Source organism: Glandiceps talaboti, chromosome 8 (assembly GCF_964340395.1).
Source record: "Glandiceps talaboti chromosome 8, keGlaTala1.1, whole genome shotgun sequence".
NCBI lineage: Eukaryota > Metazoa > Hemichordata > Enteropneusta > Spengelidae > Glandiceps > Glandiceps talaboti.
Window position 1 is genome coordinate 14,823,644 of NC_135556.1, and position 25,848 is coordinate 14,849,491.

At 36.0% G+C, this 25,848-nt stretch overlaps 3 protein-coding genes across 4 annotated transcripts; 1 reads left to right on the top strand and 2 right to left on the bottom strand.

Moving 5' to 3' along the window:
- On the bottom strand, positions 1-4,362 carry LOC144439499 (putative bifunctional dTTP/UTP pyrophosphatase/methyltransferase protein). Its single transcript, XM_078128794.1, has 7 exons — positions 4,340-4,362; positions 3,997-4,189; positions 3,517-3,648; positions 3,063-3,104; positions 2,038-2,158; positions 1,561-1,675; positions 1-258 (listed from the first exon to the last, which is right to left on the bottom strand). The coding sequence occupies exons 1-7, from the start codon at positions 4,360-4,362 to the stop codon at positions 120-122; spliced, it is 765 nt and encodes a 254-aa protein (XP_077984920.1). The 3' UTR covers positions 1-119.
- A 284-nt stretch (positions 4,363-4,646) lies between these two features.
- LOC144438540 (protein ABHD18-like) lies at positions 4,647-17,290 on the top strand. Its single transcript, XM_078127614.1, has 9 exons — positions 4,647-4,939; positions 6,298-6,382; positions 8,050-8,150; positions 8,776-8,854; positions 9,663-9,775; positions 10,331-10,469; positions 11,222-11,413; positions 11,983-12,680; positions 14,184-17,290. The coding sequence occupies exons 1-9, from the start codon at positions 4,854-4,856 to the stop codon at positions 14,233-14,235; spliced, it is 1,545 nt and encodes a 514-aa protein (XP_077983740.1). The 5' UTR covers positions 4,647-4,853; the 3' UTR covers positions 14,236-17,290.
- Positions 17,291-18,737: 1,447 nt separating this feature from the next.
- On the bottom strand, positions 18,738-25,361 carry LOC144439064 (uncharacterized). Of its 2 annotated transcripts, none has more exons than XM_078128315.1 (7): positions 25,230-25,361; positions 23,277-24,298; positions 22,376-22,535; positions 21,296-21,544; positions 20,735-20,836; positions 20,046-20,258; positions 18,738-19,357 (listed from the first exon to the last, which is right to left on the bottom strand). In XM_078128315.1, the coding sequence occupies exons 2-7, from the start codon at positions 24,258-24,260 to the stop codon at positions 19,074-19,076; spliced, it is 1,992 nt and encodes a 663-aa protein (XP_077984441.1). In that variant the 5' UTR covers positions 24,261-24,298; positions 25,230-25,361; the 3' UTR covers positions 18,738-19,073. The 2 variants fall into 2 exon arrangements, with proteins under 2 accessions (XP_077984441.1, XP_077984440.1); XM_078128314.1 differs by having other exon boundaries at positions 18,738-19,360.
- Positions 25,362-25,848: the final 487 nt, after the last annotated feature.

Consider the following 25,848-nt stretch of genomic DNA (forward strand, 5'->3'; position numbering starts at 1 on the left):
AAATGTTTTTAAAAAATTTATTGGTCACTTTTCAGCTAGATTTGACCTACTTCACAGTGGATTGTCGGAAATGTATACAATGTTGTGGATAGGTAAGGTTGTACAAAAATATTCAAATTTCATTTATTTGCATACAATTTGACCAACTCTAGACAGAAATGATGTAATGGAAAACCAACGACATTGAAATAGTCGCCTCTAATGCCTTGAACTAGGGTTCCTCCTAGTGCCTGTATTCCATAGCCGCCTGCTTTGTCCCTGGGATGGAGAAAGGAAGAGAACAATATCCTGAATTAGCATTTCATTCCCTCTTACACCTATCTCAGTATAACTACAGATACATTGAAATCTCCTGGGTAAGTGTTTCCATATACGTGAATGTGCTATGTCTGTAAAACAAATTCTTTAGTATTATTTCATTAATTTTCTAAGTTGTTGGGTGTGAAGATGTTGTATTCCAGTTACTAAAGATCCAGCCATTTCTCAGGTAACCACCACAAGAGGGTGCACCAGATTTGGCAAAGTGATGGCTAAAATTTGTGTCATGGCCACTGGTTGCATGAAGTAGTGAATGAAATGTGTGTGAAAGAACTCTGAATGTCCATAACAGAGTATTACAGTAGTGGTTAGGCATGTTTTGATTATTGGTAGTCACTACTAAAATAGTATTATGGGAACAATATAGAGAATGTGTGGTAACTTAGTGTTTGCTGTCTTTATGCTACAATACTCTAAGAATCTGGCCCTCACTGCCTGCCAACAAATGGTGTGTGAACAGCACTCCTAGTGGCCAAACTATGAAATCTTTTATCTTTCCTGTAACTGGCATTGTACTTATGATAACCAGATCTAATCTACCAGTTGTTTTGACATACATTTGTACTATTATGGGTGTTGTACATTTAGCCCACAACTAATCATGTCAAATAGAGATAGATAGTCTAATATATGTTGGTTTTGTTTATCATAATTTTGAACAACTTGCTTTCTCAAAACTTATTTTGGTAATTTTGACTCCTGGTATAATTAGATGTTACTTATAATTATGCTTTAAAATTATTTAAATTGTGTAATTTATTTTTAATAGCGTAATAATATAATAGTGATGCAAGTTTTTTACATAATGCTTGACCACAGGTGAAATGTACTAAAGTGCTGTTCAATCATTTGTACTTTATATCAGCGTCCTGGGTAGCATACAATCCATGCTGCCTCTGAGGAATCATCACTAAATCCTTCACAGAACAATCTCTATCCTACCAGGTCCCCATTATATAGAGTTGGGTTGATTTCATCACATTTATGGCTCAAATCTAACCCAATAGGACTTCAACCAACCATAAACATAATGGTAGTAGTGATTTATCACTGACAATGTACAGGTTACCCCTCTAACCATCCCCCATCATCTTGACTCAGCATCTGACCTACTTTCAACATCTGACCTACTTTCAACATTTGACCTACTTTCAACATCTGACCTACTTTCAACAACTGACCTACTTTCACAATTGCATCATAATACTCCATAACAGATAAGACATCAATGACCCGACTTACATTGGTTCTCCAGTATCTATATAGGCTTCAATAACTTCTGGAGATAGAGGACAGAGCTCAACTTCAGTAGTTTCCGAAAACTGAACAATTTTGAAAGGATCTTTTGATTCACTTTCTGTTGGTGAAGAATGAAATTATCAAATCTTTAGATTAGATCAGATTAACCAAGAAGAAGAAGAAACAAAAGTTTTACATCACCACATAAATCAGTCAATTGACATAAGTTTTATGTTACTACAAAAATTAATCATTCAAATGATCAGTCAATCAATTACATGCTCGCTGCCCCCTGTGGTACAAGTCGATGATCTAAAATCACTGAACAAACATTGTCACCTCTCCATTAGTGGGTGCTACACATATATTTGACTGTCTCTTACACACATATTACAATGGAAGGCAGGCCAAATGTTTTCTGTTTTGATTTTGCTATCAGTTCAAGTCAGTTGTATTATCTAAATGAAAGCTATAGAGTACCTGATTTGGAAACCAGTACCATTCCAGTGTGTACTCTGTGACTTCTTCCACTCAATGACGACAACATCTTGAAAGCATGGTCTTTATTCTCAGGTTTCTCCAAGATTTTATCATCAAGAGACTATCAAGAAAGATATAAATGTATATTTACTACTAACATATATCCAGAGTACCAGAAATGTTGATGGGTGGGGGTGGGGGTGGGGGGTTGGGGGGTGGGGGGTGGGTGACAGGAAAATAATGGGTGCTTATACTTACACATTTTTTGTCAATTAATACTGACAGTCAATATGATTGAATAGGAATTATACCTAAACTTGATTTAAGATGTATTTTAATATTTTCCATAAATACCATGGTTTGATTTGTCTGTGTTGTCTAGCATTTCTTACTTACATGTAACGTTATGACTATAAGGATACTATCAGAACTTCAGGCACATGAAAGAAGAAAGTCAATAATGACAGGAAATCCGAAGGGTTTTTTGTTTAGCAGTAATATACACAAATAATGATATAGTAGAATAGAAATTGATACTTGAAAATAATGATATCTTTAGTTTTATCTGACACAAAACTTGTGTCATTTCTCAGTTTATCATTATATTGGGCTCGGTTAGTTTGGTTGCATTGTATTGTATTGTATTGTATTGCATTGTATTGTATTGTATTGTATTGTATCGTATTGTATTGTATTGTATTGTATTGTATTGTATTGTATTGTATTGTATTGTATTGTATTGCCCTGTACTGCACTACACTGGGCTAGCTGGGTTGAGTTGGGTTAAGTTGTATTTGCATTGTAACCCACTGCATTGTAAACTAATGTGTTGGGTTGTATAAATTGTACTGGGCTCAGGGTTAGTTTGGTTGGATTGAGCCATACTGCTTTATACTGCACTACATTGAGTTGGCTGAGTTGGGTTGAGTTGGGTTAGGTTGTATTGCATAATGTAACCCACTGCATTGTAATCTACCATGTTAGGCTGTATAAATCATGTTATACCTAAACTTAAATTTACATACCACCACAGTATCGGCTCCAATGATAACATCAGGACATCCAGGCTGTAATATACAGAAACAAAATATAGTAATAAGTAATCAAATCAATCAAATCAATGTCATAATAACAACATCTGAAGAAACTAGCGTTCCAACAACCACTGCAGGAAACCATGAAACCACTTGCTGAACAGCTCATTCACGTGTTCACTACCCCATCATGATGCACAAGTGTCAGTGTGGTGCATTCTGGGTATTTGCATTAGTGTTTGCACTGAGTACGCTACACACCAAGTGAAAGTGCAGGAGAAAACACCACAAGTAAAAATGTAAAAACTGTAGCACCCACACTGGTACTCGTGTGTCAAGTTATTATATATGACACTAATTACGTGTGCTTATCCAAATGAGTAAACTTCTTTCAAACATATGTGTACATTCGCCAAACCTTAGTAAAAATCAATTAATTACTTACACCTTTAAGTCTGTTTGCAACGTCCATAGTTTTATGTCGTGCTGTTTCATTCACATAATCAACTGGTGATGCAAAAGATGATTTATCTAAATTTTCTTCAAAACGTGACTTTATCACTTCAAATTTTAGTCCCTGCATGTAAAAAGAAAACGACACAGAAATGTTACGTGAGTCAGAACACTATTTCATAATCAAAAAAATGAACTTGGATTCTATCCGATCATGATGATGATGATGATGATGATGATGATGATGATGATGATGATGATGATGATGATGATGATGATGATGATGATGATGATGATGATCATCATCATCATCATCATCACCACCATCATCACACCACCACCATCATCACTGTTGTTGTTGTCATAATCATCACCACACCACCATCACCACCATCACCACCACCACCACCATCACCACCACCACCACCACCATCATCATCAGGTACATTATTATTGTCACATTTCAACTCACAATATTCCTAAGAATATCCCTTCTCCTTGGTGAACCACTTGCCAACACGATCCGCTGACTTTCAAGTTTGTGGAGAATGGGTTGCAGCATATCTGCTTGATTTCCAACAGCTATAAAGGGTCTCTTAGTAACAACTAAACTTGCATGCTTCAACAACACTGACTTGGTCACGATGATGATCCCTCTAATTGACCTGCAAAATATCATGTATAGCTTATTTAAGCGACTGTTGGATCAAATATCTTGTGCCATAGTTTACAGATTTCAATTTCGTTAAGCACTTACAGTACAGCTGCTCACTTCCGGTTTCATCCATGCATGTCCTGACGTCATGAATACTTACGAGGGTTTCCCTGGAATGGGCATGCCTGAAACATCGACATGCGATACAGATGTATACTGAATGGTCAGATAATGTGTTTTTGTGAAGGTGGCAGTTTAGTGTCTTAAACTTTAGACTGTAAACTACTAGTCAGAACAAGTTTAGTTTTATTGTATCTCACTTTATCGAATTATCTGACATGTGACATGTCTTAAAGTTGACCTTTGATACGCATGCGCGGTTGTTAGATGCTTGGCAGACGACCTCTTGCCCATGAAACGTGGGGTGCATGCCTCTGTCACGTTTGAGGTGAATACTCTCACTTTCTTGCCCCAACCAATACTTGATTATGAGATGGAATGTTCGCGTAGGTATCATTTATAAATAAATGTATCTCGTCAGATCGCGTCGGTGTATGAAGGACGAGTTGACTGGATTATATTGACCTCATCTTGGACCCAGCTGTCTGCACGTACACGTACATACGTGTGGTTAAAACAAATTGTTTTTATCCCATATTGTAATTATATTCAAAATGAGTAGACTCGATGTTCTCTACAGAAGTCTGGTTCTTACCAAATTCTTTACTCGTGGTTGGGGGAAACCAGATAGCTTAAAACGGTGAGTAACGAATTAGTACCATCTTTGAAATGCTGTGTTTATCAAATTTTAGCACATTTAATATTCTGCTACAACAATATAGAAAATACAACTGTCCGCAGTTATGTTATATTTTGAAATTTATTTGTCTAAAAACATACGCTGTGCTCTAGATAGACTCATTTCTTTACGATTTTCATAGAAAAGTAAACCTTACAATGTGTAAATGTAATTTAGATCAGTTCACTGAAATTGAAAATTGAAAGAAAATATTTTTTTTTTTAAAATGCACATTTGAAGAAAAAACATTCAATAATCTGCACGCAAGTTGGAAAATGGTTGTTTTAGGTTTTAAAGAGTGGAAATTATTAGAATAAATAAGATTTACAACCATAATATGCTTCAAAACATTGATTTGGTGCATAATTTATTTATATGTTTATAGTAAAGTAAGAGCTTGACCTCAGGTAACCTTACAGGGATTGTTCATATGCTGTATTCATAGACTCTATGATAACGTATCTAGAAGAGCAAGCTCTAGAAATATAAATGCTATGAGGTTCCGACACATCTTCAACCTCATTGACTATGGTTCCCCATATCTACAACCCCAAGATTGCGAACAGGTTTCATGTACACTTATTTTGGGAATAAAAACCACCCATACCCTTGCTAATTACTATATGAAATACAGAAATAAACCTAAAATCACTAATTAATTCAAGCTTCATCTTGTCTATTCTATCAATTCATGTCTTACATTCACTCGAGCCACAAAAAGGACAGCGCTTAGTCATACAAATAGATTAGCTTAATATCGCACATGCGCACAGCCTTGTACAATTTTTAAGCAGCTGCCATATCATACGTTTTGCGGCTTGAGCGAACATTACGCGAGAAATGACAGAATAGACAAGACATAGCTTGAATTTAGTGATTTAAAAGTTTATTTCCGTATGTTATATACTCATTAGCAAGGGCATGGCTGGTTTTTATTCCTAAAATCCATGCACATGAAATCTGTGCATAATATCGTTGTTTTAGATAGGGAGAGGTACCATTGCTGAGTGGGTGAAGACGTGTCAGAACCTCATGGTGTATATATTTCCAGAGCTAATCTAGAATTAGTTTGATAATTGTAGCAGACATTGTTTTCAATATCACAAGGCATCAGTGTGAGCTTTGAAAGATGGAGTGTTTAGTAATCAGCCAAAGGAAATTATCATTAAAAAATAGTACACATGACATGCTAAAGTTGGGAATACAATAAGATATTTGTTACATGTTATAATAAACTAGACCAAGGACATTCAGTCTCATAGGGGATAACACTCATCTAATATTTAAAAAAAAATATTTTTGTTGTTTTGATTTTACAGGATATTTGAATTTCAGAAAACTTTAACTAATAGAGAAACAGGTAAACACCTAGTAGACAGGAATTATCCAATCTATGTGGATAAGGTAATTATGTTTCACATTTTGTGTTTTATCTCATGCCACAGATGTGTGTGTGTGTGTATGTATGTATGTATGTATGTATGTATGTATGTATGTATGTATGTATGTATGTATGTGTGTGTGTGTGTGTGTATATTTGTGTGTGTGTGTGTATGTGTGTGTCGATGTGTGTGTGTATCTGTGTTTGTGTGTATTTGAGTGTGTGTGTGTGTGTGTGTGTGTGTGTGTGTGTGTGTGTGTGTGTCTGTGTGTGTGTGTGCATATGTGTACTGTGTGTGCATTTTGGACTCGTGAAGATGTCTGTGTGTATGGATGTCACAACATTAAAAACAAATGAAAAGGGGAGGTTGGAAAATGTTATCAATGATACATCAAAAGAGAGTGGTAGTCCGTCACCTGTGATTGGTGGTTCCTAGCTTTGAGTATGGGAACCATGTTTGTATGTTGTAAAAAGGATAGATTGTAAACTGTGCAGATGGGTGGATCATTAAAATAGCCTCAAAGACTAAAAAAAATGCTCAATCAAATGACAACAATGCATTCAAAGTTGAAATAGTTATTTACCACAGATTGTAATTGTTAGTTGACTGCAAGGATACTGATACACTTAATCAATCAATCAGTCAGTCAATCAATCTGTCTGTCTGTCTGTCTGTCTGTCTGTCTGTCTGTCTGTCTGTCTGTCTGTCTGTCTGTCTGTCTGTCTGTCATTGAATCGGCCAGTAATATGAATCATCATGTAATAAAGCATGTGGTTGATAGCTGTGGGTGACAAATTTAAGAATGAAGTGAATGACAATTTGGCTTGGGCAATTGTGTTCTATTCCTGAAAATAATCTACAGGAATGTAGCACTTTAAAGGAGGAAAATTGTCGTTTATAAGCATTGAACAATCAAATATGTATAATTTGGAATATGTTACTACATTCATTCAGAGTTGATAAACTGATCAAGACTAGAAGTGTCAGTATACTGTATTCAATCTGACTCAAATTATTGGACAATTTGTTGCTGTTGACAACATTAATATGAGACATCTATGAAATCTGAGCTTTGACCAAGTGAACTTTCACCTCAAAAATAGTCAAAGAGAGGTCACTTGGGCAGTCAGGGTATAAGTTAACATAGTAGATGTGCAAACATGAATGGTTTCCGTGCTAATAGTTATCTTCTACTGTATTCTAAAAAGTGAATCACATATTTGTAGTAGGGATTTTCCCAAGTTATGCCCAAGGTTTGTGGAATTTCCCTAAAATATGTCTGTGTTAATGAGTTTTTATGAAGTAGTTAATGAGAAGTATGTACATACCGCTACACAATGCTATGGCCAATAAAGCAATACATTGAGCTCAACATACATACCTGTATCAACTATTTCTTTTACTTCCTGTATTTTGAAAAGGAACAGTTACACTTACCTAGTCAACTGATCAACATGATGTAGTGAATTTCTGTATAAATTTGAGTTTGTGTCATAGAATGTTTTGGTTTTTAGATTTATGTAGGTAGTGAAAAAATAGATTCAGTTTGTCTTTTTATTCCATGAACTTGGACATCACTTTGCTGTAGTCAGTGTTTAGTTGTAATATCATTATTATTATATTAAAACTATATAGCAATATGGTATGACATGTTTTATAACATAATCTGTATTGTTAATATATTTACAGGATGAAGTGAAGGGAGAGTGTAGGCTTATAGATGGCCATTTTTTATCACCATTACAAGTTCATTTACCTGGCATTATGCCTAAAGAAATAGAGACAGCAAGGTAGGTGCTGCTATCAAACACTGTTTTTGAAGGAAGGCGACTGGGAACAACTTAAAAAAGATGAGTTGGCACACGTCACACTTGTACTGACCCCTAACTAACCCTAACATCTAGTACCGATATAACCTAATGCATTAATATATGTATTACTAATAGTTTTTAATTTAGTAAGAGAAGATTTGCAAACACATGTGGCATGAGAAACTGATTTTTGCTCCATTGTCATTGTTAATCCAGGCAATAAGTAGTCTCAATTACCCAGAGTCACACTCCTAGAATAGTCCCGATAAATACCATAGAAAAACCATTCTGCTGACAATGACAAAAAATGATGCATCTTGGGAAAAATCATTAGAGTCTATGATACATAGGAAGCCATCCAGATATGAGAAACATGATTTTACTTTCACATTTTCCCAAATTCTTCAGGGGATGATTTGAAAGTGGCCCCTAGTGGCAGAGTTTGGGTAATCAAGACTTCTAGGATAGTATTTCAAAAAGATTGTTAATATGTGGAGTTGCTCACGTTTTGATGAGATCTACAAATTTGTGAAGTGTTGCAAGCCAGTCTACCAAGAAACCCTCATTTTATGTTTTTAAATGTTGATTGTTTTTTTCCATATAGATTTCAAATGATTCTTCCAAAGAAATGGAAAACTGACCACAAACCAATTTGCATTCATCTTGCTGGCACAGGAGATCATGTAAGTTATCCTTTAGGCTTTTAAGCTACAATATATATCCAAGGAATTATTGTAAACCTTCAGAGGTTTCAAGCTGCATTTGTTGCCATGGTAATCATGTCAGTCATGATAAATCACTTTTAATATGATAATCTCATGTGACAGCAGGTTGATTTGGTGGCATTGACTTGGAGTAAAGTAACTTTTACAATAATAATAACAAAATATTTTTCGTTTTTGTTTGGTCCAAACATTGAGTATCACATGATATAACAGCAAAAAATTTGATCATTTGTAGTACTGCACCAAGCTTGAATCAGGACAGTACCATTATATAAAAGGGGTAGCCCACCTCACATTGAGGGACAATGGCAATGATTGTTCACATAATTTACTACGATCACACTCTGTACGTACGATCGCACTCTGTCACACAAGCTCAATAAACAAACTTCGTTCATTTAGGACAAACCTCTTTTCCCCTAAATGAACATTCACAATTATATATGATGTAACCTTGATGAAAATTGTAACTGGTCACACCACTACACAATGTTGATACAGAGTAAACACTTAGAAAACACATTAAAATACTACCAGAAACCCAGCTCTGTATATTTTAATTAACTTCTCAACAGGTCAGTATAGTTGTTAATACATAACCTGTTATCAATGAAGGCTTGATAGTGTAAATTTGGTAAGAAGTTCAGAACGAAATTCAGCAATTGCATTGACCCCCCCCCCCCCCCCCCCCCCCCCTAACAAAGTTTATTTATTGAGCTTTCATGACATTGTGCGATTGTACATAAATATGCTTTTCTTTACATAGTACTTCTGGAGGAGAAGGACGATGATGGCAAGGCCGTTACTGAAAGAATATGGTATTGCATCAATACTGTTAGAGAATCCTTACTATGGCTCAAGAAAACCAAAGGAACAGATGTAAGAAAGAAATTAAGAAATAAATAGGAAAATTGTCAGAGACTTTTGAAACCAAAATGTAAAATAGTATAGTATTTTCACAGTTTAGTATTACTTTGATGAATGTATGTGTCAGTATTTAGGATACTTGATACAACTATTTTCTGTTTAGTACAAATAGAATACAAATCACCTTCAAATGAAAATTCATCTGTGTTTGTAAACTTAGTAGTAGTGAATTTTACACCATGTCTGAGTGCGTTGAATGTTGGTAGTATGCCTGCAGGATGTACCAGTATGTTTGAATGAAGATTCAATTGATGTGGCAATATGAATTATGGTATGGGGGGAGGGGGGGGGGGGGGGGACCTGTGATGGAAGATCTAAAACAATTTCCTGAAACATGTAAACTGATTGTTGAATGTTTTACTAGGTGTTGCTGCATATTCTTGTCACCACATTCACTATACCCATTTTTTTTGTGAAGTATGTTAGATAAGTTGAATCATATGGCCGATGCCACAATTCTATCCTTAACCCTCACATTACTTCATATACAATATTTTCTTTATGTAGTCGTTCCAGTCTACATAATGTAAGTGATCTGTTTGTAATGGGTGGTGCCTTGATATTGGAATCTGCTGCATTACTTCACTGGTGTGAAAGGCAAGGATTTGGACCTCTTGGACTTACCGGTATATCAATGGGAGGACATGTAAGTATTTTCAATGTGTAACGTAACACCAACTATATTGTGTTGTCAAAGACAGTAAGCTGGTAAACTCTACCCTGTATTCTGCTCTAAAATTAATCTTGCCATTCTGAGGTCCCTATTCATAAAAGTAAATGTAAATTCAATTCTGAGTCACAGTACGTGAGATAGAATATTACTGCCTAGGCGCATCATACAAATAATGAACATTCAATTTCTTGGTTGACACTATAACGTCTGCTCCACGCCCTTCACATGCATTACTACAAGCACGCATGGGAATAAGTTGATCTTCTTGTGCTATTTTGACCCTCTAGCATGAGGTAAATTACTACTGCAGGTACCGAGAATTTGAAGGAAAAAAAATTCTCTTTAAAACTAGTATCAGTATTAATATATGACAGCATATTCAGGAACATCACAGTTTTATGACAGAGTTCTTTAAACTTGCATTTTACTGTTTTAGTACTTCCGATGTTTACACTATCTTGATTACATGGTAATTAGAATCACACAACAGAGGAACCACTATCACCCACTTGTGCAATCTACCATGCTGAAGAACAATATATTTACTTTGCGCCTATCTGTAGTAAATCGAAGGCTTGAGTACCAGAGTAATATGTACTTTTTAATGTGTCACCTTTCTGAAGCATCAAGTCGGTTTTCATTAAAAACAAAGCTCACAGAAACCAGTTTGAATACTCAGTATATTTTGATGTATACTATTTGATTTTATTTGATGTGTGTTTTAGATGGCTACCCTTGCAGCTAGCTGTTGGCATAAACCTATAGCTTTGGTGCCATGTCTTTCATGGAGTTCTGCTACACCAGTGTTCACTGAAGGCGTCTTGTCTCATTCTATACCATGGAAATTATTACAAACACAGTATGAATGTCACCAGGAATATGAAGAAGAGATCATGTCACTTCTCAATGACCCTGGGGTCAGTATAAAGATAATATACTTGTAAATGTATATAAAACATACACATGCATGTACACATGCACACACACATGCACACACACACACACACACACACACACACACACACACACACACACACACACACACATGGAGAGAGAGGGGGAGAGCTCACAACTTTGGATTTTGGAAGAAGACGAGCATGAATCATCCCTTATTGTTAGTAAGAGTGAACACTGACAGTATTTGACCATGTTGTAAATTGCACAAGTTTTGACAACATGGTTAGCAGATGTACTATGGAACAGCTCAGTATATCGTTAAATGAATGAAAACTACTAACAGTGAAATCTGCAGACATTTATTGAAGGTTCTTACCCAAATAATACTTATATGTGTAGGTAGCATAGCAGGTGATTTGAGTTTCATGTGTGTTTCTAGGAGTTTAGTTAAAGATCAAGCAATTCCACTTTTGGAAATAAAGTGTGCAATAGATTATAGGAATATGAATTATCATATAAATTTGTAATATTTATTTTTACTGAACTATAACACAGTTAATTTTACAAATTCATTATTTATTTTCCACAGAAAACAGCCTTTGATCTTGGGCAAGAATATGTAAGGAACTACCCAGAAAGAGTGACTAAACTCAAGAAACTATTAAATGAGGAATCACAGAGTTCAAATATAGCTGAAAATCACACCCAGAAAGATAAAATTAGTCCGAGTCCATCTATTCATGACTGTCCTGAAATGTTTGATATCACCATCAATGCAGAGACAGAAGCATGTCAGAAAGAAGTATCCGTTTCCAGTGGTGTTCTCCATGGCGTACAAATGAAGGACACACAGCAGCAGTATAGTAGCAGTAGTAATAATAATAGTGTAAATGATGCCAGTACACTTGGAAAGTCCAAGGAAAACTCTGAAAGTGTTGATACAAAACAAACCAAAAAAGGAAAAACAAAAAACATAATGGAAAAAATACTACCAGTAGTAGACTTGAGGCGTAAGAAGTCACCTGACTCTAATTTAAAGGTGACAAAAGAATTTTTGAGATTGGAAACAATGAAATTTATGCGTGGTGTCATGGATGAGACAACCTATTTAGGAAATTTCCCAGTACCTGTCGATCCTAGCCTTGTAGTTGTTGTTTCTGCTATCAGGGATGCATACATCCCAACAAATGATGTACCTACCATTCAAGAACTTTGGCCTGGTAGTCATGTACGATACTTAGACTGTGGACACATCCATGCTGCATTGCTGAAAACTCATGAATTCAGGTATGTGACCATCTCTACTGTATGTATGAACATGTATTTTATCATATACCAAGTATCAATTCCAATGCAATTCATTGGAGAGCACGCGCATCGAACCCCGGCCAATAATTTTCTTTATCACAGCCCAGCACATTTTGCACAAATATGGCAAGTGGCACGCTTATCGATATTTGTTTGCTCAGTGGTTTGGCTTTGTTTATTTGTTCACTATTTGACATTTCTGCAAATAAAATATTATTTCACTGCCAATTTATGTGATTATGTGATTCAAGTGATGTTTCTGTGACACTACTTGGGGTATGTGATAAAACCTTTATGGCCCGGATATGGATCTTGCGGACCTCGGTAGTAGTACTTCTCCTAAAGTTGGGCCCTTCCACTGTACAACTTTGGTATGCAAAACCCATATCCGGGCCGTAAAGATAAGTATTTAACCAAAAACGTTATTTCCTTGCTCCTGAATCATAGCAGTGGTTTCTGAATGTAGTAGTTCAGAATTTAAGAGCATACATAATTAACCTAGAGTATATTTCAGCTGAATTACACTCGGCCTTCTTCAGCTGTTATTATATACAATTCAATGATATAGACTTGTCATATGACCACATGCACACAACACCTGTACAAGACATGGCACAGATACACACACTCATACAGAGACATAGACCCCCCCCCCACACACACACACACACACATTTCATGGATACATACATGTATGCTACACAAATGCACATACAACACTCATACAACATGTGCATTTACATGACACACACACACACACACACACACACACACACATTTCATGGATACATACATGTATGCTACACAAATGCAAATACAACACTCATACAACATGTGCATTTACATGACACACACACACACACACACACATTTCATGGATACATACATGTATGCTACACAAATGCACATACAACACTCATACAACATGTGCATTTACATGACACACACACACACACACACACACACACACACATTTCATGGATACATACATGTATGCTACACAAATGCAAATACAACACTCATACAACATGTGCATTTACATGACACACACACACACACACACACACACACACACACATTTCATGGACACATACATGTATGCTACACAAATGCACATACAACACTCATACAACATGTGCATGTACATGACATACACACACACACCAAATATAAACTACACATATCTCTTTATATCTGAGTAGCTATGCATGAGTGATACAGTACATGTACCTGTCTATCATAGTATCATCACCCTAACCTCGAATTGGTGTTACATTGGACATAGTCATGCTAGTAGTTTTCCAAAAACAAACCTTTAGTTGTATGTTGTGACAGCACAAAACACATTGTGCCTGGAAAGTAGAGGTGAAACTTAATAGTATTCTGTGTTTGAAATGCAGAAAGTCGATAGAATGATTTTCAGCGATGACAGTCACACACTGGTCATTTAATGTTAATTTTGTTTGTTTTGTTTTATTCCAGGAGGGCAATACATGATGCTTTCCAGATGGGCATGTTGAAATATAGTTCCTGAAGCTGCCTTGGAATCTATGGATCAAATCAATGTAAAACATATCATGAAATGACAATGAGATACATGTATAGTAATTTAATATTTTGCATTTTGAGTCAGTTATATCCAGTATCATATACCTAGACTGGACAAGAATGTGCCCGCAGTTCTGCAATAATTGTTTCCCCTTCAGGCACATATTGTCCATATATGGAATAATGCTTGACTAAAATTGGCACACTGTCCAAATATGAAATATGGCATGTCCGAAAATGGCACATTGTCCAAATATGGAATATGGCATTACTAATATGGGCACACTGTCCAAACATAAAATATGGAATGGCACACAGTCCAGCATGTTCAACTATGGCACATTGTCCAAATATGGAATGTGGCATGTCCAAAAATGACACATTGTCCAAATATGGAATGTGGCATGTCCAAAATGACACATTGTCCAAATATGGAATATGGCATGTCCAAAAATGACACATTGTCCAAATATGGAATATGGCATGTTCAAAAATGACAAATTGTCCAAATATGGAATATGACATGACAAACATTGCACAGTCCAAACATATGGAATGTCCCAATTTGGCGCACGGTCCGTTTTAAGAGATTGAATGAGAAATGGGTCCTCTTAGCATATTTCCAAGAGGCCGGCCCCTTGTCTTATTCCATTGCTCAAATTCAACGTGCCGTGTTCAGATATGGTATATGGCATTTTTTTTGAAAATATGAATCCACTTACAGCTGGATGGTTTTCTTCTTTAGAGTACAAGATACATCTTTAAATTCATAAAGTGTTTGCTATATCATATTCCAAACTCTGTGATAAAACCTCTGGCTCAAACAAGGATTTTGCAGACTTTGTTACAGGGCTGTCATATACACCCTCCTTACAGGGCTGTCATATACACCCTCCTTACTTGGCTGTCATATACACCCTCCTAAATTGACTGAAAGGTCCGCCGTTGTTTCCACATAATATGTAATATGTGGGGTGGCAATTGGTTACATAAGCACATCAACGACCGATCTTTCAGTCTACCTCCGCTCCCAAACAGAAGTGTATTTTGCACAATATGGTCCACAAAACTCAAATTATTTCTGTAAGAATCATTATTACGCACACAATAATTGATGGTTTTGATGTCATGTTTTTAAAAAAAGCTATTCAGAATCAAGTACTGATGGTCTGCTGGTATTAGCTTCTTTTTTCTTTCATATTGAAAGATTACAGGCATGTTACCTATTAAAAAGACCAATATTTGTCGCACAATTAGATACATGATAACAGCCATTTATTATTCATAGAATATTATTGCGGTTATTGTAGTTTGCCTACAACTACCAGAACAGGATAGTTTATTTAATCTAAATTGTCCAGTCTCCAAATGCAATACAGTAAGACATGGAGAGAGACTCTACAGTAGAGTTGAATTTCAAACACACGTTAACAGCTGCCAGAAATGAAACTTTCTTGTCATAAAGATGAAAATACTTGTAAAAATATGTATAATGTATTTTGCAGAATATGCTGTGGTGAACTTGTTGAATGCAAATTTGAAGTTTGAATTCTGCTTTAATACATTGCATGAAATTAAAAAATGTTGTGTAACCATAAAGTTTGCAAGTATGACATTACAGTTGTAAGATTAATGTTACAGCACAACATTAATAACATGAATGCAATAGTTTTAAAATGAGAAAACATACAATTATGATATACTACCAAACTAGAGAGACTATAGAGTTTCTATTAGGCGGCGCAATGTTTTATTACGTCTCACGCGTGTTTTGTTACAAATTACTTAAAACAAAATAGACTGATAGCGTGCAAGCATATCAATAGTACATTTTATTTCACTGAACGCAAATCGACATCGCTGTTGGATGAAACAAGGACGATTCATACACACAATTGTTTATTTGTGTTCACTGTGAGATAACATGTAACATTTTATGTGCGTGTGAGCTATCAGTGCCTGTATTTTGTTAGTGTAATTCGTAACAAATAACGCTGTGTGAGATGTACAAAATTTTGTGCCAAGTTCAAACTCTATAGTCACTCTAGTTTGGTAGTATCAATCATCCATAATTTTATTTATTACAGTTCACTAAGTATTGCAGCTGATTTTATTGTGTGGTATTAATTTATTTGTTTGTATGATAACACATTTTCAGTTTGATTTTATGATTTGTTTACATCAGTAATCCTCATTAGATGTTTGTTTTGATTTTACAAGTTGTAAAACAAGAAATATTCCTGCGTGTATTTAGATTTTAATTCTATCTTCAAATCTACCATCAAATTGCATGGTTTGAAATTAACTTTTTATTTTGGTGGTCTAATGAGGAACTTGCAAACCCGCCAGCTTGAATATTCGAAATGTTGCATCATGGGAAATATGATGATAAATATGAATCAATCAATATTGTAAACAATATTGTTACATTGTTTGTAAACACAAATAAATGAGTCATGGTTACCCTGACCATTGTATGAGTTTTATTCTATCAATAGCTCCAGATTATGTATTATGATAACTACAGATAATCCCATAGTCCTTTGCACCTGAGCATGCTCAGTCTGGATTTCAAGTTCCCTTTTGGGGTACCACTTTCTAAAATTAGTAGCCCAAGAGTGATGAACAGTAGTCCCATATTCCTCAACTGAAGAGGATACCTCGTTGGAAATATGTGTGCTATTAAAATACTTTAATGTCCCCAAATTCGTGTTCTAAATCTGTGCGCAATCAAGGGTAACCAAAGTGGGCTACCAGCTGCATTTTATGGTAGTCCTATGACAAGGTTTGGTAGTCTTCGGATGTAGAACTACCATTAATGTCGACCCTTGCAATGCATGCTTCGCTTTTGAACTTGAAAACAAAGTATATTGACCAATGAGATTTGTCCTTTTCAATGATTCACTGTATTTTGATACATGGACCAAGAGTTATTGGCAAAAACTTGTAGAGCAAAACAATGCAATACAAATTAATTCATTAACAGGTAATAAATTATGGATATACCATGAAAGTACAAGTAAACAATATGAAATGGACAAATAATTGTGAATAAAATAATTTAATGTTTTAAAGTTGAATTTCAGTTTGTCTTCGTATTTTATTTATACAATGATGATGACTCACGTTGCTACATGTTCCAATAGATTGTCAACTCTTATCAGTAATTGTCGTTATTATGTACCAGAGATCACTTGCACTGGTGCGTGCATACATGTGGTATTTGCACTGCAGTGCAATACTGTAAACATTGCATACCTCCATGCAAAATGAGGATGTGATCGTTCGTTCTTCAGGAAAGTGTGTGATTGCATAATGTTATTTGTGTGGAAATTTGTTGTTTCAGATAAACATATGTAATAATAACATACATACACACACGTACGTACATACATACTTGTATACATACATACATACATACATACATACATACTTGTATACATACATACATACATACATACATACATACATACATACATACATACATACTTGTATACATACATACATACATACATACATACATACATACACACGTGCGTACATACGTACGTACGTACGTACGTACATACATACATACATACATACATACATACATACATACATACATACATACATGTATACATACATACATACATACATACATGCATACATACACACGTGCGTACATACGTACATACATACATACATACATACATACATACATACATACACTCATGCATGCATACATACATATATATATATGTATACATACATACACGCATGCATGCATGCATACGTACATACATACATACATACATACATACATACATACATACATACATACATACACATAATTGCACTATATTGAAAATGTACATACATTTATTTTTTTCTGCATAGCATGTAAACAAATACCCATAGTTTCCAACAAAGGAAATAATTATTCACTTGACACGTTGTACATCTGTGCCCCCCCCCCCCCCCCACTTCAGGAGAAGCATTTTATTATACAATTCCTTATTACTAGTATAGCAACTATTTTCTATAAAAATATTCTACAATATCCTTACATATACTCTATAATATAACATAATTTTATAATATTGATAATGCTGTACATTCTATTTACATATTTAATTGGAGTTGTTAACATTTGTTTAAAAAGGTAAATCCGATACACAACTGAAATGAGTGAAAAAAATATTTACATCCAAAAATACATAACATATTATTTTTTTCTTGTAGAGGTCTTTGATGTGTCTTAACTTTCCTAGAGTGGTTTTTAGATAATTAATATCTTATCTTCACTCATATGTATATGTAATAAAAGTTGTTATATTCAAATTGCATAGACATGATGGGTTAAGAACATGGAGTAAAACATAATTGTAAAATTTGTAGTGGTTAAAAATTGTCTAGGACTTCTTGTAAATTGTTGATCAGAAGAAGATTGCCATCTTACCACAGGGTAAAGGACAAATAATCAATTTTGTACTCGCGATTTTCCGGATTTCTAATATTATTTTCTGTATATTTCAAATAAAGTTTTAAATACTGTTTCCTCTCACTGTTTTTTTCTATTTCCTACCTGATATCAATGTCTTATCTGAGTTTATCAGCTTTGCATTAATTAGTAGCTTGCTAGAACAAACTCACTATTTGCCCAAATTAACGCATTATGCCGTGAGTGTAAACATCTACTGATCCGACTAGTGGTAATACACCGTGTAATATTAGAAATCCGGAAAATTGCGAGTACAAAATTGGTAATTTGTCCTTTACCCTGTGATCTTACATATAATATGTTTGTTGTGTGTCACATATTATGGTGTCATTGGTGACTATTCAATCCAGCTCTCCTAATGCCTTTTCTAGTTTCACCACATCTAAGAGATTTTTTAGTCCTTTGCTAGTTGCTGCAGATGTATAAAAGAAATCAGGTGCTTTCACAAGTACAGTTTTCAGTCCTTGCAAGTCCTCGCCAGTGTAACCTGAAAATCGACCTTTCAAATGCCCTAAATTGTTCTTCACCAACCAGTTTGTGACGTCAGTATTCGTCCATGATTCAGCAGATGTGTCATCTCTGCTTGTTTTCTGTGCTCCAACAGTTTGTACTTTCTCTGATTGTTCTACTGAGAAGGCAAACATAGATAAAAAGATTTACTAACAAAAAATTAACTTGGTGATGAAATTATCAACCACAGTGTTTCCAAGTGTTTGAACTGTAAAGCCTAGGAACGTTCTGTTTTCGTATTAACCTTTATACTGGAAAGTTCTGTCAGTGCCAATCTGATTAAAATCTGTTTTAGATTCTAAACATAGCTTTATTTCTTTATTTACCTCTATTTCCTTCATTTTTTGTCGTTTTCTTTTTCATTTTGTTGTTCCAGGAATGATCGCCACCTTCTCACATCCACAGACAAATACTTGTCTGTGCCACCATCTGATGTGGGAAGGCTGCAATCACCCGGAGCAACAAAATTGAAAACAAACAACACTGAGATAGAAATAAAGAGATTGAGTTGCTTTCACCACATCAGATTTTAATCAGATTGTGTCAGTGCTTGTCTCCCAATACAGTGATGGCCACCACTCATTGGTCGAGGATAATAATAGAAAAAAACTAGAATGTAGAATATTGATATTGGTGCTATTCTGAGCTTACTGTATTGGAGTGTGTAGAGCAGTATCAGTGTCTGTAAATTGTATTTTCCAGTCTAGAACAATACCAAATTTACAGGTAAAAATTCTTATTTAGTTCAGAAACCAAGAGTAGAATTGGACAGTCACGTGTTATTCAGATCAACCATGTCATACCTGGCATTGCGACTGCATCAGTTCGATGAACCTTTCCTCGGTCTCCCAGCTCTCGGATTAGATTTGGCATCATAGTTTCCAGATTATTAGGATCACTGAAGTCAAAGTACAGTTTTGTACCTATCAGGATACCTAGCCAACCATCGGGAGAATAACCACTCTGTACTCGGAGAGGAATAAACTCTTTATGGAGTTTATATGTGTATTCTGCTTCTGTTGGTTCAAAAACAATAATACAATACATTGGTTAGGCTATATGGTTGTAATCTACACAAACAAAATAGATATGATGATTCGGAGTCATGATGGGTGAATGGTTAGAGTGGCTGACTTGGAATCTGCAGGTTGTAGGGTTCAGCCCTGTCGCTGCCGTTTGTTTCTGAATGGCTAAAGTCCTTGGGCACACTCAAAATTTAAACCATGATTGTACCCCGGTCAACCCAACTGTATAATTGGGGACCTGGTAGGATAGAGGTTGCAATGTGAATGCTTTAATCATATGTGCTTATAAAAGGCTGCAATGGATTGTATACTTCCCAGGGTTGAGGAAGTATAAAGAGCTGTTGTGCCACCATTGATCTATGCCAGGAGTAATAATTGTGAATGCCTTGAGCTCTCAGGATAAAAGGTGTATTATAAATACACATTATTGTCATCTGTTTATACACTACATGTGTGTATTTACCTACCTGACCGACAACTTGGACTATCTTTGTATTTCTCTGACATACAAATCAGAACTACGCCAGCTCTTTCCACAGCTCCAGCCATAGCCTCTAACGTTGAACCACCTGTCAATCAAAATAAATGAAGTTGGGAAGTTTAACATCAATTCACACAATAAATGATGATGATTTAATATGAGATGTTTCAAATTAACTGACCCACTAATACATAATTCAAAGTACAAATTGCAACTTAAAGACAACTAGTGCTAAAAAACCACCTGTTGATTTGACGGTGTTATAGCTAATACATGTACACGAATCCCAGGTTACGACATATGAACAACTGAGCGGCACAGCCACTTTTAGCAAAGGTGGGAGCATCATCCAATGATCAGGTCAGTATTACTGTAATATATTCATTTTTCAAAATTCATGTACATGCATTCTTTATGGTCATATGTGAGAGGAGGCCGGTGAGGGCGGAACGGCAGGACGTATAATGAAAAGAAGTATTGATTCAGCCCCGTGGCAACGAAAGCCAACACACATGAGAGGTGTATATATAATGATCTATTTACGAACCCATTTGCTCCACATCCATCCACACATTATATCCAGCAGCCTTCAATCTGTCCTTTATCTTCACTGTCAATCTCTGGCAACCCCATTGGTAGCTAATCATCACGTGACCAGAACTCCCTTGCGTTAACCCACCAGTCAAGTTCGTCGCAGTCACGGTGTTAACTTTATCGTCTTCTCGTAATTCCCATAGTGCTCCGTTACAGGCTTTGCTCAAACTTTTGTCGTCGGAACTTTGAAGTCTTTTCAACGCTATATAGAGAAGAGTTTGCAAAAACAATGAAAACAAACAATTAAACTATAAATGCATTATCGACCACTGCTTCGAGTACAAGTGTTACAGTATTATAAACTTTGTAGACTCTACATTGCTATAACTCAACATATAATGCCGGAGTTCGAAGCCCCAAAGGAAGGATCTTGTGATGAGAGACAGAGATAACGCCGAATGTTTATCGCTATTTCATACTAATATTTTTACAGGGCAAAACCTTTTAACAATAATAATCAAAATAGACCATTATTGAAAGATATTACATATGCTGAATATTTTAAAGATTAATAAACATTCAATCGTTGAAATTTAGCCGAATATAGTAAAGTCAAGTAGACAATGAGCTTACAATTGCTTAAAAGTTAAAGTTCACACGTAACGGTAAATGTAAGAAGGGGTTACGGCCTGTAACAGAGTAAATGAGCCTTGAGAGTTATGGAGGACAGCAACACTAAAACCGTACACGTCTTCGGACAATTTGAAATATTTCTTTCAAGAGAATTGGTGAGACGCTATCGATCGTCGGTTTGAACGGTTAGTCCTGCACATAGAATGTAAGATACGTTGTGTCGTTCCGCCCTCACCGACCTCCTCCGCCTTCTGGTGGGTGGGGTTGACCAATGTGTGAGGGCGCCACGTCACAGCGTTCCTTACAGACTATCCTGCACAAAGTATCCTTCCCACTTTCACTGACTACATGAGGTGGTATACGGATCTGCGAAATTCATTAGTATTTTAACTGGTCATGGCGATCAGGCGGTTAACTTTGATGATCTGGCGATCTTTTCAACGGTGTACCGTGTACGTACCTTCAATACAACCTTCTTCTTTTCGTATACGAACTTTATTATCTTTGTGGAATGCCAGGGTCCAGATTGCTGTTGCAGCCAATCGTTGTTCCGTTGTTGTACACGTAGGTTTCAGAAGTTGTACAAGAAGTGGTAAAGCCCCGTGTTTCACGAACTTTACCTATAAATTAAAAGACCAGGGATGGAATCCCGGGTTCTTGTATTAGTGTACTCTTTTCAGAGTTATAAAATTACTTAGTAAGATCATTCGTTTGCTCTGGATCATCATTTTCTATAGCTCTACCAAACAACTAGTATTCACTTAACACCTAAATTGTAACCATGGGAACTGTGGTCGTGATAATGGAATATCAAATGTACATTAATTGAGACTTGAGAATGACCTCACATATCCGATTCAAAGCATTTTGGAATTTGGTTGTAGACATTTAGTCTAGCTTCTATTTCTAGCTAGCTAGCCTAGGTGCTAGACCCCGGGCAAGTCTGCTAGACTAGAGGGCTTGCATCAGTGGTACTGTCATCCTCGTTTTTTGTTCGGCAATCTTCCGATGAAGATCCGAGGTCTTGTTACAAGACCAGTTGGTATTATTCTGTTGAATCAGAATTATACTGTCACATCGAGATTGTATAAACAATTTTTTTATCAATAAGTATTATAATGCCAAAGAAAAAGGAGTGACGAGCGAATTAGTATCAGTGAGGGGAACAAATATTTATCACGGAAGAATTAGGAAATATTAGCATATTTATTTAAACTAACATCAATGATCCGATTATGGTCGTGCTTATTAAAAAGTGACTGAAATTTATTTATCGCTTAAAAAAGGAAAGCGATTAAATTGTTGTAGTGAAGTGTTCGTCTGATATAATTTCGAGGAAAGTATCTGATATCAATACTAACCTTGTTGGTATCGTTAGCTGCAAGGTAGATTAGTCCATCTACGATCTCAGTGGTGTCAAAGAAGTATTCTTGTGAGAGATGGTACTGTTGCTCGTCTTCAACACTTAGAGCAGACTCTAGGATTTTTAGTATAAACTGAATGCATTCATCTCCCGTTGATATTTTCTCGACCTCCTCGTCTTTGATGATGTAGGCGAGGATAAGGACCGAAACAGCCTGAATAGTGACGTGTTTGCAGTTCAGATAACCCGTCAAGATGTCTAGGGCGTTTGCTTCACGGAAGTGCGGTCGGTTGTCAAGACAGTTTCGGATAACATTATGTAATATCCCCATATTACTGCGAACCATCCTATCTGCATTGATCGCCGAATATTCTTCATCTCCCGTCATCTTACTCGGGGCATGTTCTGGCATTTTCAGCTGCCCTAGTAATATCTCAATGATGCCTGCTTTACCAATTTCACGACACAGCGCTGGAAGGCAGTCAGCGCTATTCCATAATACAATTTTGATGCAGTCATAGTTATAAGCTGCACGTATTTCTTTTATATTGTCACTGTTTCCGGAAGAGTCTTTCACACTTAGGGTATAACCACTGAGATTCTTCCAAATTTTCAAGAAAAGTTCTTGAATATTCAGTTTCAGGAGATACTTTGTTTGTTTTATGCTTGTTTCTCTGTTGCTTGGATCCATCACTTCTGACAAAGATTCAATAACAGTAGTTGCCATGTAGTTAGTGTAATCATCCATTTCTTTCAGTTGTTGGACCCAGAGATCAAAGTCTTCTTTTTGATCGAAGTCACTGAAATCTTCTTCTACTTCTTCCTCCTCGTCTGGTTTCAGAGTTTCATTTTCGATTTGAATTCTTTCATTGACACTGACTGGATTCTTTTTATTTTCACTGATGTGGTTGTCTGCCTCTTTAGCTAGTGGTGGCGATACGGAAGCCTGAGGTCCGACTGTCTGACTGGCACCGCAACCCATTATGTCTCACGTAAAAAAGTGTCTTTGCTGGTCGAGTTCTGTAGAGGAAGGCCGAGAAATATAGAATCATTCCGTTGTAAAGTATACACAAACCGTTCCAAACAAACAAACAAACAAACAAACAAACAAACATACACACATACATACATACATACATACATACATACATACATACATACATACATACATACACACATACATACATACAAACAAACAAACAAACAAATGTATAATTAAACATGAAAACGTGATCACTTGTTGATTTATTGTTGTATGAAGTTATCAATGGCAATAGAACAATAGTAAATGAAGAGACACATTTTCATGACAATAATTCGTTGACTAGAACAAACAGATAACTCTGGTTTGCATCCGGGTAATGGAATCATTATAATAATGGGTTCGAATCCCAATAGAGACAGGAGATTTTTCTGTAGTAAGTCCCGCCACATTCATTTGATGATTTTTTATAAAGAAATTTGTTGTTTTCCACTATTACCACCACAGTGAGTTTGTGTTTGTTTTAAGTCATTGCTTACGTTTGGATCTAATTGGCAGAGCTGAAGGCCAGAACTCCCAAAGACATTTTTTATCACATACACACGCCAAACTCAATGTTTAGATACCACCTGTATACTGGAGGACTGGAGGTAAATAAGAACCTGACATACATTTTCTACATGTGGCCATAACAACATATTAAGCTCGTCGGCTTTTGATATGCAAATACATGTAATTGTAATGCTCTGAAGCAACCTACATACATTATTTCGATCGATATAATCTCAGACACTTGGAGTTCTGAGATATAACACTGTTTCTTGCACCATCTACGCATTTAAATGATGGCTCTATGTTTGAATACATAGAATAAAATTTACCAATATAGGTACCGTAGTTACAATACAAACCATAGACCGGAGAAGACTTTCACAGATCACAGACTTAACCTCTCGGTGGTTTACTTACTTCAAAATGCTGTCGTGACTATGCACAGAAGAATGCTAATCACTTCAGCTTTCACTTTCTGGTTATACTGGTGATTACGTTGCCATGGATAACACGAATGATAACAACTGAGCATACCACTGTGCTTGTATACCAGATATCTGATTAGGTCTTTTCCTTCGTTATATTTTCGCCAGTCCGCCAAGGCCAGGTGATTTTACGTGGTGAGCTGACATCGACGGGAGTGTTTCATCAGACATGCGCAGTTGGGTCGCTGCTATCAACAAACGAGCGACATGATCGTTGCTATATACATGCATATGTACACTTATTTGCTAATGTATATGAACAGTACTCTCGAGACTGGTGTCATATATCCGCTCGTTTACAACTATAAGAGAATACCCCATGCACAGACACAGACACAGACACAGACACAGACACAGGCACGGACACAGACACAGACACAGACACAGACACAGACACAGACACAGACACAGACACAGACACAGACACAGCGGACACAGACACACATACAGACAGACAGGCAGACAGACACACATACATACATGCATACATACATACATACATACATTCATACATACATACATACATACATACATACATACATATATATACA